The sequence below is a fragment of the Typha latifolia genome, chromosome 15 (genome assembly GCF_019914945.1).
Source record: "Typha latifolia isolate L0001 chromosome 15, TyphaL0001v2, whole genome shotgun sequence".
NCBI classification, from domain to species: Eukaryota; Viridiplantae; Streptophyta; class Magnoliopsida; order Poales; family Typhaceae; genus Typha; species Typha latifolia.
In genome coordinates this window covers 723,200-745,888 of record NC_133100.1, presented here as the reverse complement: position 1 = coordinate 745,888, position 22,689 = coordinate 723,200, and the positions used below count along the sequence as shown (strand labels likewise).

Here is a 22,689-nt window from a genome sequence, read left to right as displayed (position 1 = left end):
ACTAATAATCAAAAAAATAAAAATAAAAATTAATTAAGATTGTTAGTATTATTATTATTTATATATATAAATTTCTTATTTCTTATCTAAAAATAATATAGTAATAAAACCCTTACTCGGTGGGATGATATATCCCCTCTTTTGGGGGATATTATATTCGGTCCGGACTCCTAATCACATTTATTAATTACATACCAAACATAAAATTACGTGAGGTTCACGGTAACTAATCTAATTCCATCTTTATATCATTCAAATGAATGCACCTTTGGTGCTTAAGCTTAAAGTACATGTTAGACAAGATAAATTAGAGTCAAAACTTAGAGGGAATAATTATAATTTGCCTTTTAAAATATTTGTAACATTTTTATTCATTAAACATAATATAATGAATAATGTATGTATAATAGGAGTATTGCTCGTAGTTAATTTACATAAGTTGTAAAGTTTGTCCCTCGCTCGGCAATGAACATATCATTTGATTGAACCCTGTTCACTGTCATAACTGATGCAAAGCACCAATCCTTCATCAGTAGGCCAAGCTTGACTGTTAGCTTGATTTAGTTTGGTCCAGATAACTATTTGTCTATTCGATCATTCAGTATGTGTGCACATATCTGTGCATTCATAAAACATATGCTACGTGCTTGACACGAACTATGATATGATATTCGCTACCGCTACTTAATAGTTAATACAACCGAAGCTTTAGCTCTCTGGTACGTTTCCGCTCTCCACTGGGCTCACAATATGGCATTTTGTTTGACTGACAACGCATATGAGAGCCAAACAAGCTCCTGCCTCCTGGAGATTAATGTCATCTTATAGAAGATGGCTTTGGAGTAACTGAGCTTCTGAAGCTCGATTAAGTTACTCGTCTACCGTAGTCTTACTACAAAATCTTTGTAACGCATGCAAACTTCAACCTCCATCGTCAACATTCGATATATATGGGATTGGCCGGTATCGTGGACTTTCACGTGCCTGGACGGTGATGTGTAATGCGCCACCTCATCCAGCAACAGCAAGCCTTCTCACCGGCAGGGATGGTCCTGATGAGCGAGACGCAGCGATAACGCGCGCGCGGTGTAAAGGACTGGTGGGAGACCGCGAATCTTGATGACATACGTACGTGCCTGCTCTAAGAAAGACAAGGTTGCGATGCTCCAGCCCTCGTTATTATTTGAACGGAATCTTTTAATCCTCCCCATCTTTATTAGATTAAAGCTATCACTGCCGGCCGTTGCCCGGGGCCCACCACCCCTAACCGATCCTCTCCCGGCTCGGGTTTCGCCGGTCGAAACCGACCGGCTAGGAGAAAACGATCGCATGCATCCCGATCTGCAGGAATTTCCTGCAACTGGGAACTCGCCGACTCCTCGTTGGCTGTACGCAGTGCCACACGGGATGGCAGCGAAGCGCTCTGTCAAGACGTTCCGGTTCTTGAAATGGCTGGGGAATTCCCTACGAATGCTTTCCACGTGTCAGCCTATTTATCTCTGCCCCCTCTATTTTTTTTAGCCCATCAGCCCTCGACCACGTGCTGGAGCGCCCATGTCACTTGGCACTTCACCAGCATACCACGTGGCACACCGTGGCCCACATGCTGCTCGCCGACCCTCCCTGATCACGATCTCCACGTGGCAGGCGCTTAGCCCGCGGCGCGCGATAGCGCCAGCTGAGCTGGCTAACCGCCTCTCGGCTCTCTCCCCTTGCTTCCACGGTGCTTGGCCCACATCCTCTTCCTTATCCTCACTTAAACAATCGCCGTCCTTAATTTCGGAAAGAAGGGCAAAATAGTTTTAACATTGGGGATTTTTTACACTTTGCTCCTTTCCCTTCGGCGCGGTCGCTATTGGGTTTGAAGTCGGTGTTAGAGGAGGCCAATGATGAGGGATTATTAATGGACTTTCTTTTTCTTCTTTTCGTCTCAATCGCGAAAGGCGCTATGGATACTGGAATCTCTTCGTCTTCCCCCCTTTTCTTTCCATTTCTAAAGAGCGAAAGAGATCTATAGAGAGAGAGAGAGAGAGAGACGCCTACAAAAGCGTTGATTTCATGCCTCCTTTTGCATCCCAGAGAAGCCTCCTTTTGGTTCTTAGGATTAGGGTTTCGAGGGGAAGAGGATGGTGAGAGGAAGGGTGCAGCTGCGGCGGATCGAGGACAAGACGACCCGCCGGGTGTGCTTCTCGAAGCGGCGGGGTGGGATCCTCAAGAAGGCACACGAGCTCGCGGTCCTCTGCGACGCTGAAGTCGGCCTCATCATCTTCTCCTCTCAAGGGAAGCTCTACGAGTACTCAAGCACATCAAGGTACCCTCCCACCCCTCTTTCTCTCTTCCCCCAAATCCCCTCCTCTAGATGGATCTCCTCTTCAAAATTTGCCCAAACCCTAGGTTATTGGTCCAATTTGCCCTCGCCGAAACCAAGAGATGTGTGATAGAGAAGCGCGAGGGCCGAGGAGGTTCGACGGGTATTTCCATCGTCGTCCTTGCTGCTTACCACAGTACTCAAGTGGGCCGGTGCCGAGCCGAGATATAACATTATTAAAACCCTCAATTTTGTTTTGTATTTTACTTTTTATCTTTTTCCCTCGCACGTGGCGCCGAAATTGTTGAACTTGAACTTGTTTTATGCCCAGCAGCACAGTGCTGAGGTGAAACGTTCGTAAATCTCGAGTTTCGTTTCCTGTTACAATCTACGTTTCTAGGAATTTCCATTACGTCGCTGCTCGCTTCTAAGGCAACTCTAGTTTATTCACGCAAATTCTTCGTCTATTTTTAGTGAGTTTTTTTAAAGAAGCACAGTGATAAGGTGAAACGATTCGCACTGGAATCCCCAACTCTGGTTCCTTGGATCTCCATTACCCATCTTCGATTCCCCCGGTTTTCGGGATTCACAATTCAAAACCTCGTTTCTCCTTATTTCTAGCTTTTCTGCATTTCTTTACTTTCAGTCAATTATTGTTTTATTTCACACAAAGTCGTTCCTTTTTTTTTCCCGCTTTCTTACTATTATTTTATGCCTTCATGCTTATCTTTCCTTTGTTTATCCTGCTAAATCTTTTCGTTGCACACCTTTTCCCCTTAGCTAAATCTTGATTGAACACTTGGGATGAAGCCTGTTTTTTTGTTCTTATATATAGAATAAATTTAGTTAGGTCCTATGCTCAGCCATTGTTCTACTTGTCTAAAATTTTCAGATTTTACGTTCTCCACCATATCTTCCAGCTTCGTATTCAATCAATTCTTCAAATTATCAATCATAATGTGTCATTTGCAAATAAGATGCACCAATATCTGTAGCTAATTCACCTACAATCTATCCAACCAGAACATCTGACAAGACAATGCTGAACCTTGCTGCAACCTCACTGTTGTAGAAAATTCATTCGTCTTCCATCGATCAGTTGCAAGTCCTTTTGCCCTTCTTGTGCATAGTTCCAACCCATTTACTCCTCTTGTTCTGCTTATTCTGATACCTTTTAGATTTCCATACTTTATAGATACTAATCCATTACAAATTTATTGATATAAATTGATATGATGAAGTCCAATTTGCAAACCATGTAAAAAATTAATAAATAAATAAATATAATGAGATTTGTTATAGAACCTTAATGAAATTCCACATTTTATAGAAGATTTACTTACCTTTCTCCAGATCACGTTCGTAGGTGTCATAGCTGCATTGAGTCGTTATACCTTTCTCTACTATTAGAGCGCCAATTACCCCTTCTCATCACTTCCTTGTGCCAACTACTTGGACTATTGGAACGTTGGTGCAAATGATGGGTGGGTTCAGAGAATATAGGGGACATCTTATTTTAATTTTTTTAATGAAAGTTTATAGACTCTTGATTCACTCAAATGCATGAGAGCGATCGTAATCTTGAAATGAAAATGGATCAATTCGTTCTTTATAGAATCGATCTTGAACAACTAGTATTAATAGATCATAGATCATTACATCTGTTTGTGAAATAAACTCTTATAAAGAGAGAAGATGAAATCTACCTTTTGTATTTTGATATTATAGGAAAACCGTCCAATCAGTGCCATTATTGAGAGGGTAGCAAAAGATCTAGCTCTTTCCACGAGGTAGCCTCACCGTAGAGGGTGCTGCACTAGAACTCTAGGAAGATAGCTTTTTCATAGCAAAAGGTGAACCGAGCTAGTTAATTTAGGAATAATTCAAATTCTAGAATAGGTATTTTTTTTTAATTTGTTATTTTTTAGATTAGGCTTTTAAATTTTAAAAATAATTATTCCGAATAAAATAATTATAATTATAATTAATATGATATAAAGTGAAGAAATATGAGATTTTTTATTTTTTATAAAATTATGATAAATATTATTTGAGTTGATATAAAATATATTGATAGGATAGATATTAAGGATATATTGGTAATTAGATTAGTGTGGTATAAGACATAATTATGATAAATAGTATTTATATTCTAGATTAAAGTTATTATGATGTTTAATAGTTATTCTAAAACAAGGGGTTGTATTCCAGACTACATAAAAAGTTATTTCTAAAATGATAGAAGCTAATATTCTAGCATGGTGTAATAATTATATTTGATGTGATATCAAGTGAAGGAAAATATAAGAAAAAGTTTTTCTTTTTGGTAAGTCACGCTAAATATCTTTTGATTGAATATAAAGTACATTGATGAGATAAATATCAAGGATAAATTGGTAATTGAGTTAGTATGATATAATATGTAGTTTTAATAATTAGTATTTTTATTTTTATAGAACTATTATTATGTTTAGCTCTTATTTTAGAATAAGAAGTTGTAATTTAGAATTTAAACAAAAATTATTGCTGATGTGAAGGGGGCCATGGGGCCGAAGTAAATGAGGGCTTATAGAATAAGGTCAATACTAATATAGCTATTCTAATTTTAAATACTAGCATAAGAGAGCTTATATTAGTATAAGTTATTTTACTGTTTAATTGTATACTAATATAGTATATAATAATTACACTTGATTTGATATAAAGTTGGAAGTAATACTTAGCAAATGACTGAATATCCTCTATAAATGGATGAATAAGGAGAAGACAGTGAAGGCGAAGAGGAAAAAGATTGAGGGATTAAAGGTTGAAGTAATATTTTTTTAAGAATAAAATAATAATTGGTAGAGGAGAGAAAAATAGATATAATTATATTAGTATAGACTTAAATGATTATTTATTTGCTATACGAGTATAAGTATGCTTATATCATAATAAGCATATTCTTATTGGATAAATGAACTGGGCTTGAGTTCTTGGACCCTAAGAGATATCGATCGGAAGAATGAAAGAAGGAAGCTTTGGGCCCAACAACCAAGAATCTTATCGAATTGATATAGAAGAGTCATCTCCCACCGACCATCCTAGATTCTTGTTGAGATAAGCTCTTAGACTAAAAGTGGATAGCCACCTCCAGGAGCTCTACACTTACTGTTGGCTTTCCAATATGAGAAGTGAGGAAAATCTTTTGCTTTAAGAATAATAGCCTATAGATAGATACTTGAGAGTTGCTTGATAAGTCCTCAAGCCAATATGAGAACCAAGACTTTGGTTAACAAGCTTTGGTTGATGAATTCTAAGTTCACCTGTCACATTGGCCTATAAAGTAAGTCTAACTCTTTAGATAGATATGAGCCCTATTGTTATCAAAGGCCCACCAAAAGGGCCCCTTTTAGGTATTTCATCTTATCTAACAAAGTTTTAGGGAAGATTGTGGCCGACATGAAACAATACCATGTACTCGAATCGGATTTGATCAGATATATACAAATCTTAGTCCATATCTATTTAGTTTTGTTGGATTTGGACTCGATTTAAAATTTACATGGAGTGGTAATTGCAATATCAATATATAGTTCGTTTATTATTGAATTGTGTTGCATTGGATTCAAATTCAACCGACCATATTTGGGTTCCTCACTAATAACAAGTACACTATGAAATAAAGAAAATATAATAATCTAATTCCAAAGCAATATGTCACAGCTTTTGGCACTTAATTTTTGTGGTTTAATAGCAAAAATTGAGGCACCATACTTGTATCATCTCACTCGAAATGATATTAGTTTCATATATCAAGTAACCATAATAGTAGTACGAAATGGTATTCTTTGATAGACTTGAGATTATTCATACTATGAATTAGAATAACTAAATGCGCCTATATACATAATTGAAGTATTGAACTAAATATCCATTACCTACGAATTTAAAAATAGGAGAAGAAAAACTATATATATATATATATAGTAGAGCTTCGATCCAAGTTTGATCGGATTCTAAACTATCTATTATAGCAAATCCTACTCATTTATTATATGGATTGAAAAATTAAGATTCATATTCGAGTTAGTCAAAATAAATTTGGTATCAAGTAATTTGGATCTAGTTATACCCCTAATTGGTATAAGCTTATTCCCCACATATTTGTAACGTCCAACTTATGATTTAGGGATCAACGAGGGTTCCCTAGGTAATTCTCACCGACAACTAAGTTGTGAGGGCCGACACCACCTCTTTCTATTTTGATAAGAGGAGAGAGAATAATAAATTAGTATATACTAAAAAAATTAAGTTAGTGTTTAGTTATTATACTAGAATGATAAGGCTTATTTCAGTATTCATCAAATCAAAGTTAATAGGTTGATGTGACTTAATGATGATGACACGTACTAATAAAATAAGAAGGTACATAGATTCACGTCTAAGAAGAAAAAATAGGACCTATGTGAGACCAATGAAAGCTAGGATTAGTATCACACAATTTTGAATCCTTCCCAGCATTAGGAGGAATTGCTGCAATGATTTTAACCTATTTCTCTTGTTTTTATTTGAATTTACATGTTAGCCTTGATAGCCTAGGCAAATTCTTTCTCACACTGTCTATTGATATCTTTAGTAGCCTTGCAAATTCTCTTCTGGGAATCCACATTTGAGATCAATCATATTATCTATTGATATCTTTAGTGGCGAATCATAGAGACATCCATATGTGTAGGAAGGACTTGGTCCATGATTGACAACTTAGCATTTGTACAATAAATAGGATGAGCTCATTTATATGTAGGAAGTCTTGCTGAGAGAATTGACGAGAATTATCTCTAGCATGTTCTTAAATCATCAAAGATTCACTTCGATGTCAAAAGCAAAAAGTTCCAAGAGTCTCGGTCTATTTTAGTCCTTTTGGTTCTTATTTTGATTGACTCATTATCATGTTATTTTTTATTTATTTAACCTAAAAAATTATGTATTATAATATTTTTTTTTAATAGAGAGAAAAGTATAAACAAATTAGAAAGTTCTGTAGCAACAAAGGTTATAGGTATCGATTTTAGGATCGGGGTCATTTGAAAAAAAAAAATGATGTGTCGATTGTATCTAGCCATAATCATTGGGCTCGATCTGCCTAACTCGTCCAGTTTTAATCAGGCTAAGCTCAACCCAAGCCTGATTTAGGCTCGGCCCGACCCTAGCCTGAGATCGGAGTGGGTGGCATGGGCTAAGCTTTTATCCGCCCAGCCCTCCCAAAAGTTCAGATCCATTATTTTCATCTATAGCCTAACCTATTATGAATGCATATTCATATAATTGTTTTAGTTCCGTTGCATATTTAGTAAACTATATATCAATATATAAGTATATTCTTATAAAAGATAATTAAAATATATTCATATAAGTTAATTAAATTTGGCTCAATATGATATATATATTTTATATTCAACTCATTATGTTAGACTCATTATACACAACCCAAGCCTAATTTCTAATGGACTGGCTAGTAGACGGTAACGGGCTAGAAGATCCTAATTCGGTTCGAGTGATTGATGAGTCGAGCCGTGAATAAATATTTAAGTCCGGTTAGCCCTAAAAGCTTAGCCCCAATCTTGCCTACCCGATGATCATGTCTAATCGTATTGATTGTATTGATGGTCCGATTTGGATCAAGGATCATACGATCTATTTCCACGATACAGTTTAGAATCTACGGAAACTTAAATCCATGGTGCAAGTTTGCAATATTATGAAAATGGATGAAATCTTGGTCCTCACCACTATGCAAAGAAAAGAATAGTATCCAAGATGGGATAAAGAAACAGAGTCGAAAAATAAATAATGGACTATTTCCTTAGCATGTCAATATTTAGGAAGGAACATTCTCTTTAAATCGAACACCTAAATCTGTGACGTCTTAACACTATCTGGATCTCTTGCATTCTATGAGTATAGGAATTGACTTAATAAATGGAAAATTTACCTTACGATTATGTATGTTCCTAGCTTGATAAATGACTTCTAATTGGACGTAGACAAACCTAACACTTCGTCCGGAAGTGGAATAATTTTCCCTGAGCTAATTTCTATTTATCCTTTGCAAACTCCTTTATCCTTGGATTATGTGGAATTATGTATGTGTGGTTATGAGATGTGGAATTATGTATGTATGGTTATGAGTTGTGGAATTATGTTTGTATTGTTATGAGACGGTGGAATCATGTAATGGTTACAAGGATAAATTTTGTATTTTTTTGAGTATATTAGTTGGAATAGTGGATTTGGAACCAAAAAAAAAAAGAAAAAAAGAAAAAAAAAAGAATGATAATGTCCTTTTTCTCTTCTATCTAATCACTTTACTGTAGAATGATAAAAACATTCTAATACGTTTATTAGTCTCTCACAGTTAAAACAAAGATTATTAGATGTGTTATAGAATAGAAGAATTAGTTAATAATATTCTATAATTAGAAGCAAAGTTAAAATAAATAGTTTGAAATTTAAAAAAATTAAACAAGGATATGTGAAAAAATTTATATATTCCCTAGCTAGCCTTGATATAAAACTCAAAACAAAATGAGGAATACTGTTCCAACAAACAAATTTAACACTTTATCTGGGAATAAAGTGGTGGAACTCATATTTGACTGGGCTAATTATTCACAATTTAAATATATCTGTTTGGTGAATTAGAACGTAGTAATTATCTATCCCTTGCTTATCCGACTTGGAGCCTAAGAATTGCAAACCTTATTCAAATTCTTGAATTTAATATAAAGGAGAAAAAAAAAGGAGGCCTTCCAAGAATTCCTTCTCTAAAAGCTATTGGAGATATCTAGGTATCAAATTGCATGGATTCACTCGAATTTTTCTGTGTAAGAACATCTTCTAGTCCATAGAATGTAAATTGTGGATCATTTTTCATACAATTAACGAAATTATCTTCCAAAACCTTGTATTGTGTAGTTGTGTTAAACCTAGAGGACCCGCAAATGTTTTATTTCTATTATCTTTGAAATCACCAAGATAAAAAATAAAGCTCACAAAAGACCAAAGCAATTTTTAGGCTATTCTAAGATATGACAAATGCTAAAAAAAACACAGTATATAATATATTTGATATATTAAAAAATAAAAAATATATTTATGTATTTTGTAATGGCAATCTTATATGTGCAAAAAGTAAAGATAACAGACATGTAGGATAAAAGAATATGGATGCATTATATTTCTAAGCAATTAATAGTATAAGAATTTTGTAACAGAGTATTAAAAGAGGATGTCAATATTCAACAATTAATGCACTAAAAAATGGAGCAGTAGATATCATAGTATTCAATATGAGCAATTCATAGCATTAAAGTTGATGAAGTAAATACACTAATTCCCTAAGTTTACATTAACATTTTATAATCAATATATAACACCAAAATGAGGGCAGTATAATACAAGTGGGGATCCATTACTACTATATCAATCATTTATCTCTATTGAAGTCATCGTCACTCTCGTTGCCTACGTTAGTGAGCATGTTGTTCAATTTACGAAGTAAAAATTTAGTATTTATAAAATTCTCACTCGCAATGAATCCCTCCCTCCCACCCCTCATCACATTTTGGTTTGCCGTGTCATTACTCGGGTGAAACTAGATCTTTTAAGTGATCTTGTTTCTTTTCATTGAGTGAATAAAAGAATGTGTTCTAAAACCTCACAATATGATGATGAACACGGTTACTCAAGTAACTTATGTGCCAAATTCTGAAACACTAGTGCAAAAGCACCATGAATAATTAATTTTTTTAAATCATGAATATTTTTATCTTCAATAGACTTATGGTTAGCAAAACTCTTTAAAGTAGTTGAGATATTATCGTACTCATTTATAATTATCCGCTCTTCCTTATTTAGAAAGGACCTCTTCAAATACTCATTTTTTTATATAAGAAATTTTAAGTTCTCATGTGAAGGAGTACGATTTGAATCCTCTTCAATCAAAGTTGAGCTATAATGCCTAGTAAAAATAGCACAAAAATGAAGTTTAAATTTTGATGATCCAACTATATATGAAGAATTTGTCTTTATACTCCTCATCATAATTGACAACTCTAAAAAATATGAAACCACTTTGTGAGTACCAAAAATTGATAAAAGATTTTCTTGTGCATTTATTCAGCCATCGCAAATAATGCAAATCTTTTTTTCTCTCAATGTGCCATTAATGGGTCTTAATAATCTTTTAATAATTGCAATTTTTTGTTGAAAGAGTATGATTCTCAACTTATTATATCTAGGAGACAAATAAGCTGATATTTAAATTACTAACAACAAACATGTAAGACTTGATATAATGTGTTTTTAATAATATTAAATGATAACCCAACTAGGTAGAATATTTTAGCAACTTCACAATGCAATTAATTATAATAAACTATATTAAATGACTTCTAAAGAGTTGTTTACCCTTTGTCTAACTCTTTCTAGATCTAGAGAACTAGATAAAGTATGTTAAGCTAACTTTAGCAATGGTATAAGCCTAGACATATAGTTTCTTCTTTTTAACTCTGACCTCCTATACAACCCTCTTTATCTCCATGATATGATGGTTATTTACTTTAGAGTAAAGTTTAGTTCCATATCCATTAACCTCATTACATGAGTTCATTCTATAATAAGATCTTTTTCTTATGGTTAGATTTCATCTTGTCACCGGTGAAGAAATTTAAGTAATTATTATTTGGGAACATACTTTAAAATGATTAAGATGACTAGTATCATAATCCTCAAAATGAGAGTAGTGTAATAGGGGTGGGGATACATTGCTACTAATTAAGTCATCATCGCTCTCATTGTCTTCATCTTATTACTCGAGCGATACTAGATCTTTTGAGTGATCTTATTTCTTGAGTGAATAAAAGAATATGTGCTCTAAAATCTCTCACATTATAATGATAAACATAGTTATCCAAGTAACTTGAGTGCTGAATTCTAAAGTATGATACAAAAGCACCATGAATAATCAACTCTTTTAAATCAAAAATATCTCTATCTTCAATAGAGTTATGGTTAGCAAAACCCTTTATAGCATTTGAAAAATTATCGTACTCATTTAATCCTCTCTTGTTCATTTAGAAAGAACCTCTTCAAATCCTCATTTTCTATACAAGAAATTTTAGGTCCTTATTTGAAGAAGTACGATTTGAATTCTCTTGAATCAAATGGCCTATGATGCCTAATAAGAATAGCACGAAAATAGAGTTATTTTGATGATCTAGCTAGATGTGAAGAATTTATCTTTATACTCCCCATCATAATTGGCAACTCTAAAAAATATGAAACCACTTTTTCAATACCAAATTTTGATAAAAGGCCTTCTTGTGCATTTGTTCAGCCATCGCACATATGCTAACCCTTTTTTTCCCCTCAATGTGTCGTTGATGAGTCTCAATAATTGTATTTCTTGTTGAAAGAGTATGATTCTCAACATATTATATTTAGGAGACAAATAATCTAATATTTGACTACTAGCAACAAATATATAAGACATAGCATAATGCATTTATAATAACCCAAATGAGTAGAATCTTTTAGCAATTTTATAATGCAATTGATTACAATAAACTATATTAAATGAGTTCTTAAGAGTTGCTCCCATTTGTCTAACTCTTTCAAGATCTAAATGATATATTAGAAGAATTGGTTCCAAAGCGCATAACTAGATGAAGTATGTTAAGCCGACTTTCTCAATGGTATAAGCCTAGACATAGAGTTTCTTATTTTTAACTCGGCCTCTCCACAATCCTCTTGATCTCCATCATATGATGGCTATTTATTTTAGAGTAAAGTTTAGTTCCACATCCATTAATCTCATTACACAAGTTTTTATTCTATAATAAGATTCAAATTCCTCCTTATATTATCATCTCTAAATTAGTTACATACTTTCAAAGTGGGGCATTGTCATCTATAACTATACTACCAATACTAGAACTCATAGTTTTGGTAGCTATTTATCTCTGGTGATACAACATTTGAAATATCTACATTTTCATGCAAGTAACTAAACACTAAATATACACATTCTACTATCTAATATACTAACACATTTTTCTTATTAAGTAACATAGCATTCTGTAGTCTCTAATCTCTATACATTTTTTCTACAACAACAAATCAGCAATTCAACATAGCATTTCCTACAACCATATAATCAATTCAATATCTACATGATATAACTAATAATCTAAAAAAACGTATTCTATTATATCTTGTGCGTATCTAATTATATCCTAAACAAATCTGATAGTTAAAAATAATTTGCTTTTAATTTGGATACTTCGAAAACATATCAGATGCATATCCAACATGTATATGCATTCGATATCAAATGTTTAATAGTTATCTTTTGGTTCAAATTTCTTCCGATAGCAATTTAAACATAGGATCTAATTTTGAGGATAACGATACTAGTCGCCTTAATCATTTTAAGTACCCATTATTTTCATTTGATCTTATATACGTTATAAACAATATTGTATTCATGTCATGTAAGAAATATCCATATAACTTGTATTATAAGCAAATTATGATACAGTCTAGAAAATCTAAACAAATTTTTAATCATCTCCTATTTTGTGGTGAGCCTAAATATTGTGTTTTTATCTCAACAGTTAAGTTCCTTATCTTCTAGGTTAAAGAATACAATCAAGTTCCTTATCCCATGGTGTCTTGAAGAGTCAATAGTATACCAACACATTGATTCTAATATCAACTGTATATAAGCTTGAGTTGGATATTGGACTTTCTCATTTTAAGGTCAAAGCTAAGACCTCTTTTGTTTCTTTTGACTCATATTCTATGTCATTGATTAAAAGAAAAGTTGCATTCAATTTTTTGTGTTAAGGACAAGAATAATTTTAAGTTTTTGACCAAACTAGCTCCTATCCAAATTTTAATTTGCTAAAATAGATCGCGCCTCAAACTTATTACTAAAAAGGGGTACATGGCACTGTAGCTCTACTAAAAACGCTAAAAAATTCAGTATTTAAGATATTAAGGAAAATGCTCATTAGATAGGCGTTTTAGCTATAAAAGAAACCGCTAAACTCTTTGGCATTCTTATTTAGCTCTATACAACACTTAACTTCTCTTAACGAAAAATTGCTTAATTGGTATAAAAAATGCTTGAATTTTGAGCATTTCTTTAATAGTAAAACTTGCCAAAAGTTTCAATGTTTCATCTAGGGCTACACTGCCACATACTTCTTTTGGTAATAAGTTTGAGGAGTGGTCTATTTTGATAAATTAAATTTAAAACATTATTAGTTTACAAACACTCAATAATTTTCACTCTATCTTTGTAGAAAGTAAAAGTATTATCTTAGCTTATGTGTGTAGATTTGATGTCATACTGCTATTGGCGACCAAGGAGTATATGACAAACATCCATGTCGATCATATCAAAGAGAATGTAACACTCTTCTCCAACCTTCCTTTTGTTTTCATCTACACGTCAAGTGTTTCTTTCCCCCCACATAGCTAAGTGGGCTAGTTTTCATTATCAATCTAGTCCATGCCAGTTGGTGGCCCCCAAAAAAAAATTCTCTCTTTTGTCGTGGATTTATTTACATTCTCATTTTTTTTTTTTCCCATATCAGAATGTCTTTTGCCCTACGCCACATCAATTTAGTATCAAAACTAAGTTCAAAACCATCGAGTCCATCATTAAAGAAATCTAATTATCAAATATGAAGACAGAGTAACTTGAGGGAGATCACTTCAGATGCATAACTTATGAAGAATAATGATGTAGATTATGAAGATGATCTCCAGATGATATTTGCGTACCAAATGAGAATGATGAGAATAAGTGTGAAGTTCTGTTAGGACTTGGTTGATTTTAAATTTAAGATAGTCCTTAGTTTCTCTTGTTTTGATAGCAGATTCTTAAGGAAACGTAGTTAAACAAGTCCATAAGACGATTCAATGAATAAGTGATGATATGCTTCAGTGACGGGTAATAGTGTAAACATTCCAGTTTCTCTGTTTGACCAAATTTGGCTCCCACAATTTTTGAGTAAATAAAACATCAGAGAAACTACTGCAACATTTCATCATGGACACAAGAAAATAATTGATCAGTAATTAATCAATGTTAAGTACTTATATCACCAATTTGGCCTACAACAGTAATGGCCTTGTAGTGGGTTTTCTTTTGGCTGATGAGTACAATCATCTAAAGTAGCCAACTGAAATTACCTGCAAATTTGTATCTTGATGAACAATTAGAAGTAAAGATATTTGAACCGACTTGCTCCTCTGTTTCAGCATGGACAATATAATAGCTCATTATCAACAATTTTCAGATGCAGAAAAAGTTGGTGATGAACAGGAACAGTGCCAACAGGTAAAAATTTCATCAGTGCAGCAGATAGGAACTTGATACTCTCAAAATTGAAATTTTTGTGCAGTTTTTCTTTCTGTTGGATCTGAAGAAGTAAACCTATTCATGAAATTAGCAAGCATATGATGAAAATTCTGATTCCCATTTATGTTCCCCAAGTTTTCTTACTGTTAGGTTGTATTCATGATATCAACAGGTCATTACAAAATTTTCTTATCAACATTGTGTTATACATCACCCATCTGGAAGACAAAAATGACACAAAAGTAACTTTCAGGATGTTGGAACTTAAAAGATAGCACACTGCTGTTGCAATATTTACTACATATAATCCCACTATAGTATGAAAATAGACAATTAGACACCCTTCTGCAATGAATTTTCCAATTCGGAGAGTCAGTGTATTTGATGTGTTTATAAAGGGTTTTGTATTATAAATTGAGCTGATTGCATATCCAATTTTAATGACTGAGAATTTCCCATGTTATGATCGTGGAAACTTCTGCCTTATCTCTCATCAAAGTCAACATCTCATAACATTAAAGCATTCCAGCATGTGCCTGATAACAATTGAGCATACCAGATCTGACAAGGCAAAAGAAGAGAAGGTCACGGTTTGGGTGATCCCATGTCTCCTTCATAGAATACAATCTTCTTTGATGTAGTAACTTTTATTCTTGGAACAACATTGTGATGCTATTTCTCATTTTCAGAAGTTGTAAATGCAGATTTCTTCAATGGAACATTGTCATCACACTAGCTGCAAGAATCTAAATCAACAAATGTCACTAAGCTGATATCAACTATTAAGCTATTGCAGTGTCCATAGTGATAAAATCAAGAAGCCTAATCTTGAAGAGCGGATAGAATTCCACACGTTCTTACGTATTAGCTTCTATTGAAATAAAGTGTTTGGATCACTACTAATTTTATCCTGGAAGAAAGTAGAAACAGTACATAAAGAGAACAACGATATTATGATGATTACTGTGAATCCTGCTTTCCCTTCACGGAGGTAAGCGGATGCAACTAAATTCTTTTGGTACTAGCCTGGACAATTATATTGATTTTCAAAATCAAAGACGATTATATTGATTTTCAAAATCAGAATAAGTCTTTGTGAGGTCCAAGTCTCGGGTGACGAAGAATGGCCTTTAAAAATGATTGATATCAATCGTATAAATTGTTGCATCCGGTAAACTTTGCTACTAAATTTTAATGATTGCTGATTAATAGGGATTAAATAAGTGAACCTTAATGTTAAAATCTAACGTTTTCTCTGTGTATTTAACAATTTCAATACTGATACAGTACAATATAGTAGTTCTACTTTATATTAGGTTTATATTTGACTTATTTTGCTACTGTAATACAGGATAATAATATAAACTTTTCTGGTTCAAGAACCAACATTGAGCTAATGAAGTTTGCTCAAAGGTAGTTTCATAAATTATTTTTCTGGAATTGCCAATGTTCATGAAGTTTTAATAGGACAGCAAATATTTTTTTTGCAGGTTTCTGGATGAGTCAAATATTTCCCAGCTGAGTCTGAATGAGCTTAATCAGATTGAAAAAGAACTGGAAGGTGCACTAACACAGATAATGACAGGAAAGGTCAGTCTGATTTTAGCATTGTTACCCTCCATCAAACATTCTATGGAACAGAAATCTGTTCCCTTGAAGCATCTTTATTAACTTGCTCCAGATATTCGAACAAGATCCAGTACTGTAGATTAGGCAAGAATCATTATCTTAAATCCACTGTTCATGCGCTCTTCCTGGACATATTGCATGATCATTATCATCTCATCTCGCTAATTTTTGTAGGTCAGCTCTATCTTTCTCCCTTTTGCATGACAATTAATTTGGTGAAGTTACAAGCCCTTATCACATCTAAATTCTTATTGTTCTCTATTTTGCATGTCTTCAAAGTGGAAAGATTTTGGTCTGTGTCATCAACCTCTTCTGCATATGTTTTTGTATCCAGTTCCAACCTTTTTGATATCCGACTAAAGCATGAGAAACCATCATCTTATATAACGTCAGCAAGATATTATTGTCTCCTATACTTCTAACTGTTTTCTCAAAAAATAACTAACTAATCACCAGGTGCCTCTATAGGCATCAGAATTACATATCACATGGGAGCATACAGATAAGATGCACTCTATCTATAGTATTTTTAGATTCACTAGGAAAAGATGTGCAGGATCTTGATGAATTACTTAATATTTGACAAATCAATATGTAAGAACCACAACAATTCGTAAACCACTGTTAGTGCTTTCTGCCAGATTCTAATAAACTTTAAAGAAGGGAAGAAAAAGAACTCATAGCAACCTGTTCCATGTATTTTCTGTGCAATATTATATATGGCTAGAAGCATGATGGAAAAAAATTTAAATCTGCATTTTACTAGTTCAACACCCTTGAAAGAGAAGTCATATTGACCAAAAATGAGGATTCATAAGAAGCATAGATATCATGCATATTTCAACTTTCTCTCGTCACACAGGTCTTGCTCATTCACGAGCAACTTACACTATGCAAACAAACTAAAAAAACAATAGAAAAGAATAAGCAAGGAATGTCATGCTGATCTTGGCTTGGCACGGTACGTATTCTTGGCACATGTCATGCTGAGCCGGTGTGCTGTTGGCACACTGGATGACCTTGACATGCTTAAAATATAATTTTCATATCTTTTTAGGCCTTACATTGGGTGTTAAGGGATAATTTATAGTTTTAACTTTTAAGTACTAGATATAGTGTGATACATGCAATTTATATTCTAATTTCATGACTTTTATAAATTTTTTGGATTTTCTATGTTGGGGAAGATATCTTGGAAAAGAACTGAAATTTTTCCCTTGATTTCTAAAATTTTAAGTGTAATTTACATTGATCATGCAAGAAAGAGTGTTGAAGGAGATGAAGGAAACCCAAATTAGATTCATTTAAAGTAACAAAAACATGCTTTATTTCTAGTGGCATGGGTTGACATGGGTGACCATAATAGAATATCGAGATACAAACCTTATATTGGTGCTGATAATTCACAAGCACGATAACACATCAACCCACACAGTCGCACTGACTATGATGGCAATCCATGAGAACAAAAACACCAAAAGAATAACATGAAGAAATCTTATGATGGTGATGTACATAAATATAATGTATAATTTATATTGCATAAATAATCGAAAATTTCTCATTGGATTATTATCCAACTATAAGCTTAAATGCTGACATCTTTTTGCTAACAACTTTTTACCAACTCATTCCAGTACAACTTCTGATTTGTAACACCACCTACAAGAGCTATGAGAGGATCAGTTTGACATGTTTTAGAATTTATTATGATTGATGATATGGGAGACATCTAACCCCAAAAGGTTATTAAATAGATTATTCTAGTGCTATTTGTTCCAGAGACCAAAAGGTTTTCATTTTGATTTCCAAACTTTTGATTTAAAGTTGTATACCATTTCTTGATTGAAGAAATTATATATCTATTTGGTTCTATCTGGGCTATTCCTCAACTTACATCTATTCTTCAGACTACCATAATTTCAGATAATTATCTTCTCTCCTTTGGTAAACAACATCCTCACAAGAATGTAAGCTGATTCTTATGAAATTTGTCCACATTCCAAATCGGTGAAGTCTGCAGTCCTGCTAGATTATACTGCTTAGAAATGTGAGCATATCAATTTACATCCTCTGTCTAACCCTTTATACTTTCAAGTATTTCAATCCACTACTCAGCATCTTGTGCATAGAAGTCTCCTGCTACCTTCACCCCATTTTGCTACAGGTTGATCTCCTTTAAATATTTCGTTACTATCTTGTCTTTAGTGAAAATTCACATTCATGCAGTTCTACAACCACAAAGACAACTGAACCTTCTTAGAATATATTTGATCTTTTTCCTCCATTCATTTCGATTTCAGCCATGGGTCTCCTCAAAATAAAGATTCATCATGCCTTTTATTGGCAGTTCTGTGTCAAATTTTGTTCTTCCTCCCTCCATTGGATTCCCTATAGGAAAGAAATAATTCCTATGTACTGGTGAACTACCAATCTCCATTAGATATTTCCAACTCATCTCAATGAATGTTCATACAACTTGTTGTTTGCAGATACTACCCTTTAACTTGTGTAGGCCACAATTATTTAACTTTTCTATTAATCCTTCAGAATGCTCATGTTTGCACATATTATTTCATAGTTTGGTGGTTCATAATATTCTGATTCATAGAGTAAGGACAGTCTTACAATATCCTATAAAATATTCTTGTTAATTTAGGGGAGTCTGAAAATTATATAACACTAAGGGTGCTTCATTTTTATCAATCTCCCTTGATTATGAACCAAAGAGATCCATCAAATGTAAACAATAAGATTAACAGGGAGCCAAAGTTATTCTTGGTTGTTGAACTATTTACCATACCACATCTCAACTGAAATGATCCACCCTGCAGTCCACAACAACAAAATTAACATCCTATTTTTCCTAACTCCAAATTCTCGTACCGACATTATCTGACATCCTTTAAAGAGATTATCTTTGTAGGTAATAATAAAACCTTTTACATTCAGATTATTCATTATAAACCATGAACAAATTCCATATTACCCTGTTTTCCAAGTAATTTCATATCATTTTCATCTGAATTATTTGAACCTTGACCAAATTAAATTACTGGATGATATTACCATCATAATACACCAACAGAGTTACTTGCATTTCCATACTGAGGCACCTTTCTAAGTATTGCTTTCTTATATAGTGCTTTACTATATGCAGACACAACTTATGATGCAGATGATTGCTGATCTTCAGGAAAAGGTATGCTATCTTACACTCTCCCTCACATCAAATGTATTTTTGAATCCCTTAGATGTAGGCATGTAGCAAAATCAGGTGTTAGTCAACATTGTCATTAACCTTTATTGAGAGAAAAGGAAATTGATTATAAGGTCGATTATCTTCAGACATGTCATATATTTTAGGGTTAGATCTTTAATATTTGATATAAGAAACAAATTTAAGGCATGAACAAGTTGGGTAGAGCACAGCATTCTTGAGAATAGTACTTGCGATCAGCACGTTAGTCATGCCGTGAATCAAGTTAAACTACACCTAGACACCCAGAATTTCATACAAATCCTCTTTTTATTTTTGTTTTGCGACATTTTGACCTCCTCAACTATCTAATATCTCTCATTCTCATGACAGCCCTAATGAAAACATCAAATCAACTCTATTATTTCTCTAAAATAAGGGTAAAATAGTTCGTGGAGGGTCTAAAATGGATTATGCGACAGAAAAATATATAGGATAACTAATGAAAATGGCATTTTAGAGATTTTATATAGTTAAGAAAGTCAATGAATCACGAAAAATAAATGAGGTGGGTTTAAGTGAAAATGGGCAATAGTTCACCTTGTGAATTAACACTAGGGGTGTGAGTTGCTTTCGGCAAATTTTTTTCATGCATCTAATTCATTTCGAAACTTAAATATGAATCTATGTGAGTTTTGCTACATCGAATCCAGCTTAACAAAACCATTGAATATCCCTTTCCGGTTCAATGATTTACGTGATAAATTGAAGGTCACTAAGTACATTCCTAAGTTTTAAGAGAAGAAATTTTCACTCTTAGAATATGAAATATAAAACTCACTATTCTCTGATAGTTTAAGCATTCAGAATAGATTGTGAGTTAATATAGAATTAGAACCAGAGGTTATGGGCTCAAATCCTAAAAATATAAAACTCCGTCGGTTGAATCAATTCCTCGGGACCATCCTCCCCCTTCGTGTCAGTCCAGAAGTAGAGAGAAATATTAGAAAAAAAAATCATCTTTTTATTAATAGTTAAAGCTTTTAGAGTAGATTGTGAGTTAATATTCACATAATTTATTTTTCGATTCAACAATTTATATTCGAAATTTATTGTCCGGTTCAGCGGTTTCTACATAAGACGTGCTAGTAAACCAATTTCCATATAAGTCTTTGGAAGCCGTTGTTTGGTTTAACAGTTTTTTTTTTTTTTACTGAGCCGGTGAAACTCACCTAAGTTTGTATTCTAAGTTTGAAAGTGTAGTAAAAAAATAAGAAGTTCGGTAGAAAATTCCTTGCAGTATATCAAAAAGATAACACATGGCCACGGATCAAAAGAAAAAGGACAAGTTGAAATTGAGAAAAATCCAAGCCAACGACCTTGGAATTAAACAAAACTACAAAAGAGAAAGAAGAAGAAGAAGAAGAAGAAAGTAGAAAGGAACATGTAGAGCATCTACTCTACTTACTCAAATGTTGTTATAATCATCGATTCTAATTCATGAAAAGGAACTTGAGGTTACTATCGACTTACTCGTTTATTGGAGTCTCGCGGACAATTTAGCTGCTTCCCGAAAGTGCGTCAATGGACAATCGGAATTCTGAAAGTGGACGAGGGATAGGGGTGGATAAATTATAACTGCTGGATAAACCCACAGTGATGTTACTTGTACTCTGCTTTTCCCGAGGTGGCCAGTCGAAAAGTGGAGGAGGGATAGCCGGATAGGAGATGGAGAATAGCTGAATAGGGAAGTGGGACGGGTCGGGATGAAGCTTTACACCATTATCGATGCCCATCTGGTGCATTAATTCCAGGGACCATCCTGCCCCTTCGTTGAATAGAAACTGACACCGTCTGAACTCTGCTTAGGGACTGGTTGGGGATTCAAATCTCAAGGCAGGGTCGAAAGAGTCCTTTTCCTCCCTACTCCAAAGGAGAAATTAATCCACTTTCTAACACTATTTCCATGCTCGCAGGGGAAGCAGTTGCTTGAAGACCGAAGGAACCTGGAAGCGGTACGTGACCCAACAACAACAACAAGAAAAAGAAAACTCGTTGATTCTTCTTCTTCTTCTTCTTCTTCTTCTTCTTCTTCTTCTTCTTCTTCTTCTCATTGTATCTATCTATATGTTTATGTTTGTGTTGATGATGATGGTGATCAGAATGGGATGGAGATGAGGGAGGAGGAGATGATGATGATGATGGGAAAAGGAACTGAAGAAGAGGAGACCTTTCACGCCAATGGCGAGCCAGTGGTTGCGACTTCCCACGGGATGCTGTCCTCGCCATTACAGGCGTTCCCATTCCTCTTTGACACGTAAGACACGTCGCCAGACTATGTCGCCTTTCTTAATGATGCTAGTAGAATTATATATAGTATGAGAAATAAAAGTTAGTGGGAATGGTTTCGTATTATTATCATATATTATATGCAGTGGGGAGTGTAACATTGGCCCTATGTTATCGTGTGTGTGTATATATATATTCCTTATTATATATATATATAAGTACGAGTACATTAATGTGTTATTTTTTGTCTTCTGCCTATCTTACATTCTTATGGTACTTGTTTTGTCTTTTAAGAGCTGGGCCAGTACTCCAATAAACTCCCAAATTGGCTTATTAATTCCACGTTCTAATTTTAATCATTCAGTTTAAATTGGCCTTAATTATCTCAGATTTAATCCTATGAGTATTCTAGATTGGGAAACCGTTAAATTCTCAAGACTCTCCCTCCATTTCCTCGAGTTCCCACCAAGCTCGACCTCCTCCTCCGGCAACGTCGTCGCACAGGGGTTTCTACTCCTGTAGCTCCTCGTCTGGTGAGGTGAGGATGATCTCTAGCTAGCTGAGAGGATGCCATTTTGATGATCTTCTTAAGCTCTCTTGAGGATTGTTGCAAAGTTTTCATATATCAAAGCTACTAAGAAATGCGAGACCAAACCGCTTTGTAAGTGAAATTAGATCTCTCTCTCTCTCTCTCTCGTACTCCTAATTACCGTTAGAGGAGGGGAGGTAGTTCTGCATTTAATTCGGTGGGTCTCGTCTTATTCGCAGATAAGAAGACGAGAGGATTTGATCTTAAGGCGGTGGTGTGTGGGGTTTGTATTTATGGGATCAGATAGAGATGAACCTTTA

At 34.0% G+C, this 22,689-nt stretch overlaps 1 protein-coding gene and 1 long non-coding RNA gene across 3 annotated transcripts; one reads left to right on the top strand and one right to left on the bottom strand.

The window, feature by feature from the left end:
* Window positions 1-1,771: 1,771 nt before the first annotated feature.
* Window positions 1,772-22,080, top strand: LOC140801837 (truncated transcription factor CAULIFLOWER A-like). Of its 2 annotated transcripts, none has more exons than XM_073157162.1 (7): window positions 1,772-2,311; window positions 14,624-14,702; window positions 16,075-16,136; window positions 16,214-16,313; window positions 19,513-19,554; window positions 21,528-21,566; window positions 21,714-22,080. In XM_073157162.1, exons 1-7 carry the CDS (start codon window positions 2,127-2,129, stop codon window positions 21,870-21,872), a joined length of 666 nt encoding a protein of 221 aa, XP_073013263.1. In that variant the 5' UTR covers window positions 1,772-2,126; the 3' UTR covers window positions 21,873-22,080. The 2 variants fall into 2 exon arrangements, with proteins under 2 accessions (XP_073013263.1, XP_073013262.1); XM_073157161.1 differs by having other exon boundaries at window positions 1,773-2,311; window positions 21,528-21,605.
* On the bottom strand, window positions 14,844-21,719 carry LOC140801838 (uncharacterized). The gene is made up of 2 exons (XR_012111531.1): window positions 21,085-21,719; window positions 14,844-15,469 (listed from the first exon to the last, which is right to left on the bottom strand). It is a non-coding gene; the product is annotated as an uncharacterized lncRNA (long non-coding RNA).
* Window positions 22,081-22,689: the final 609 nt, after the last annotated feature.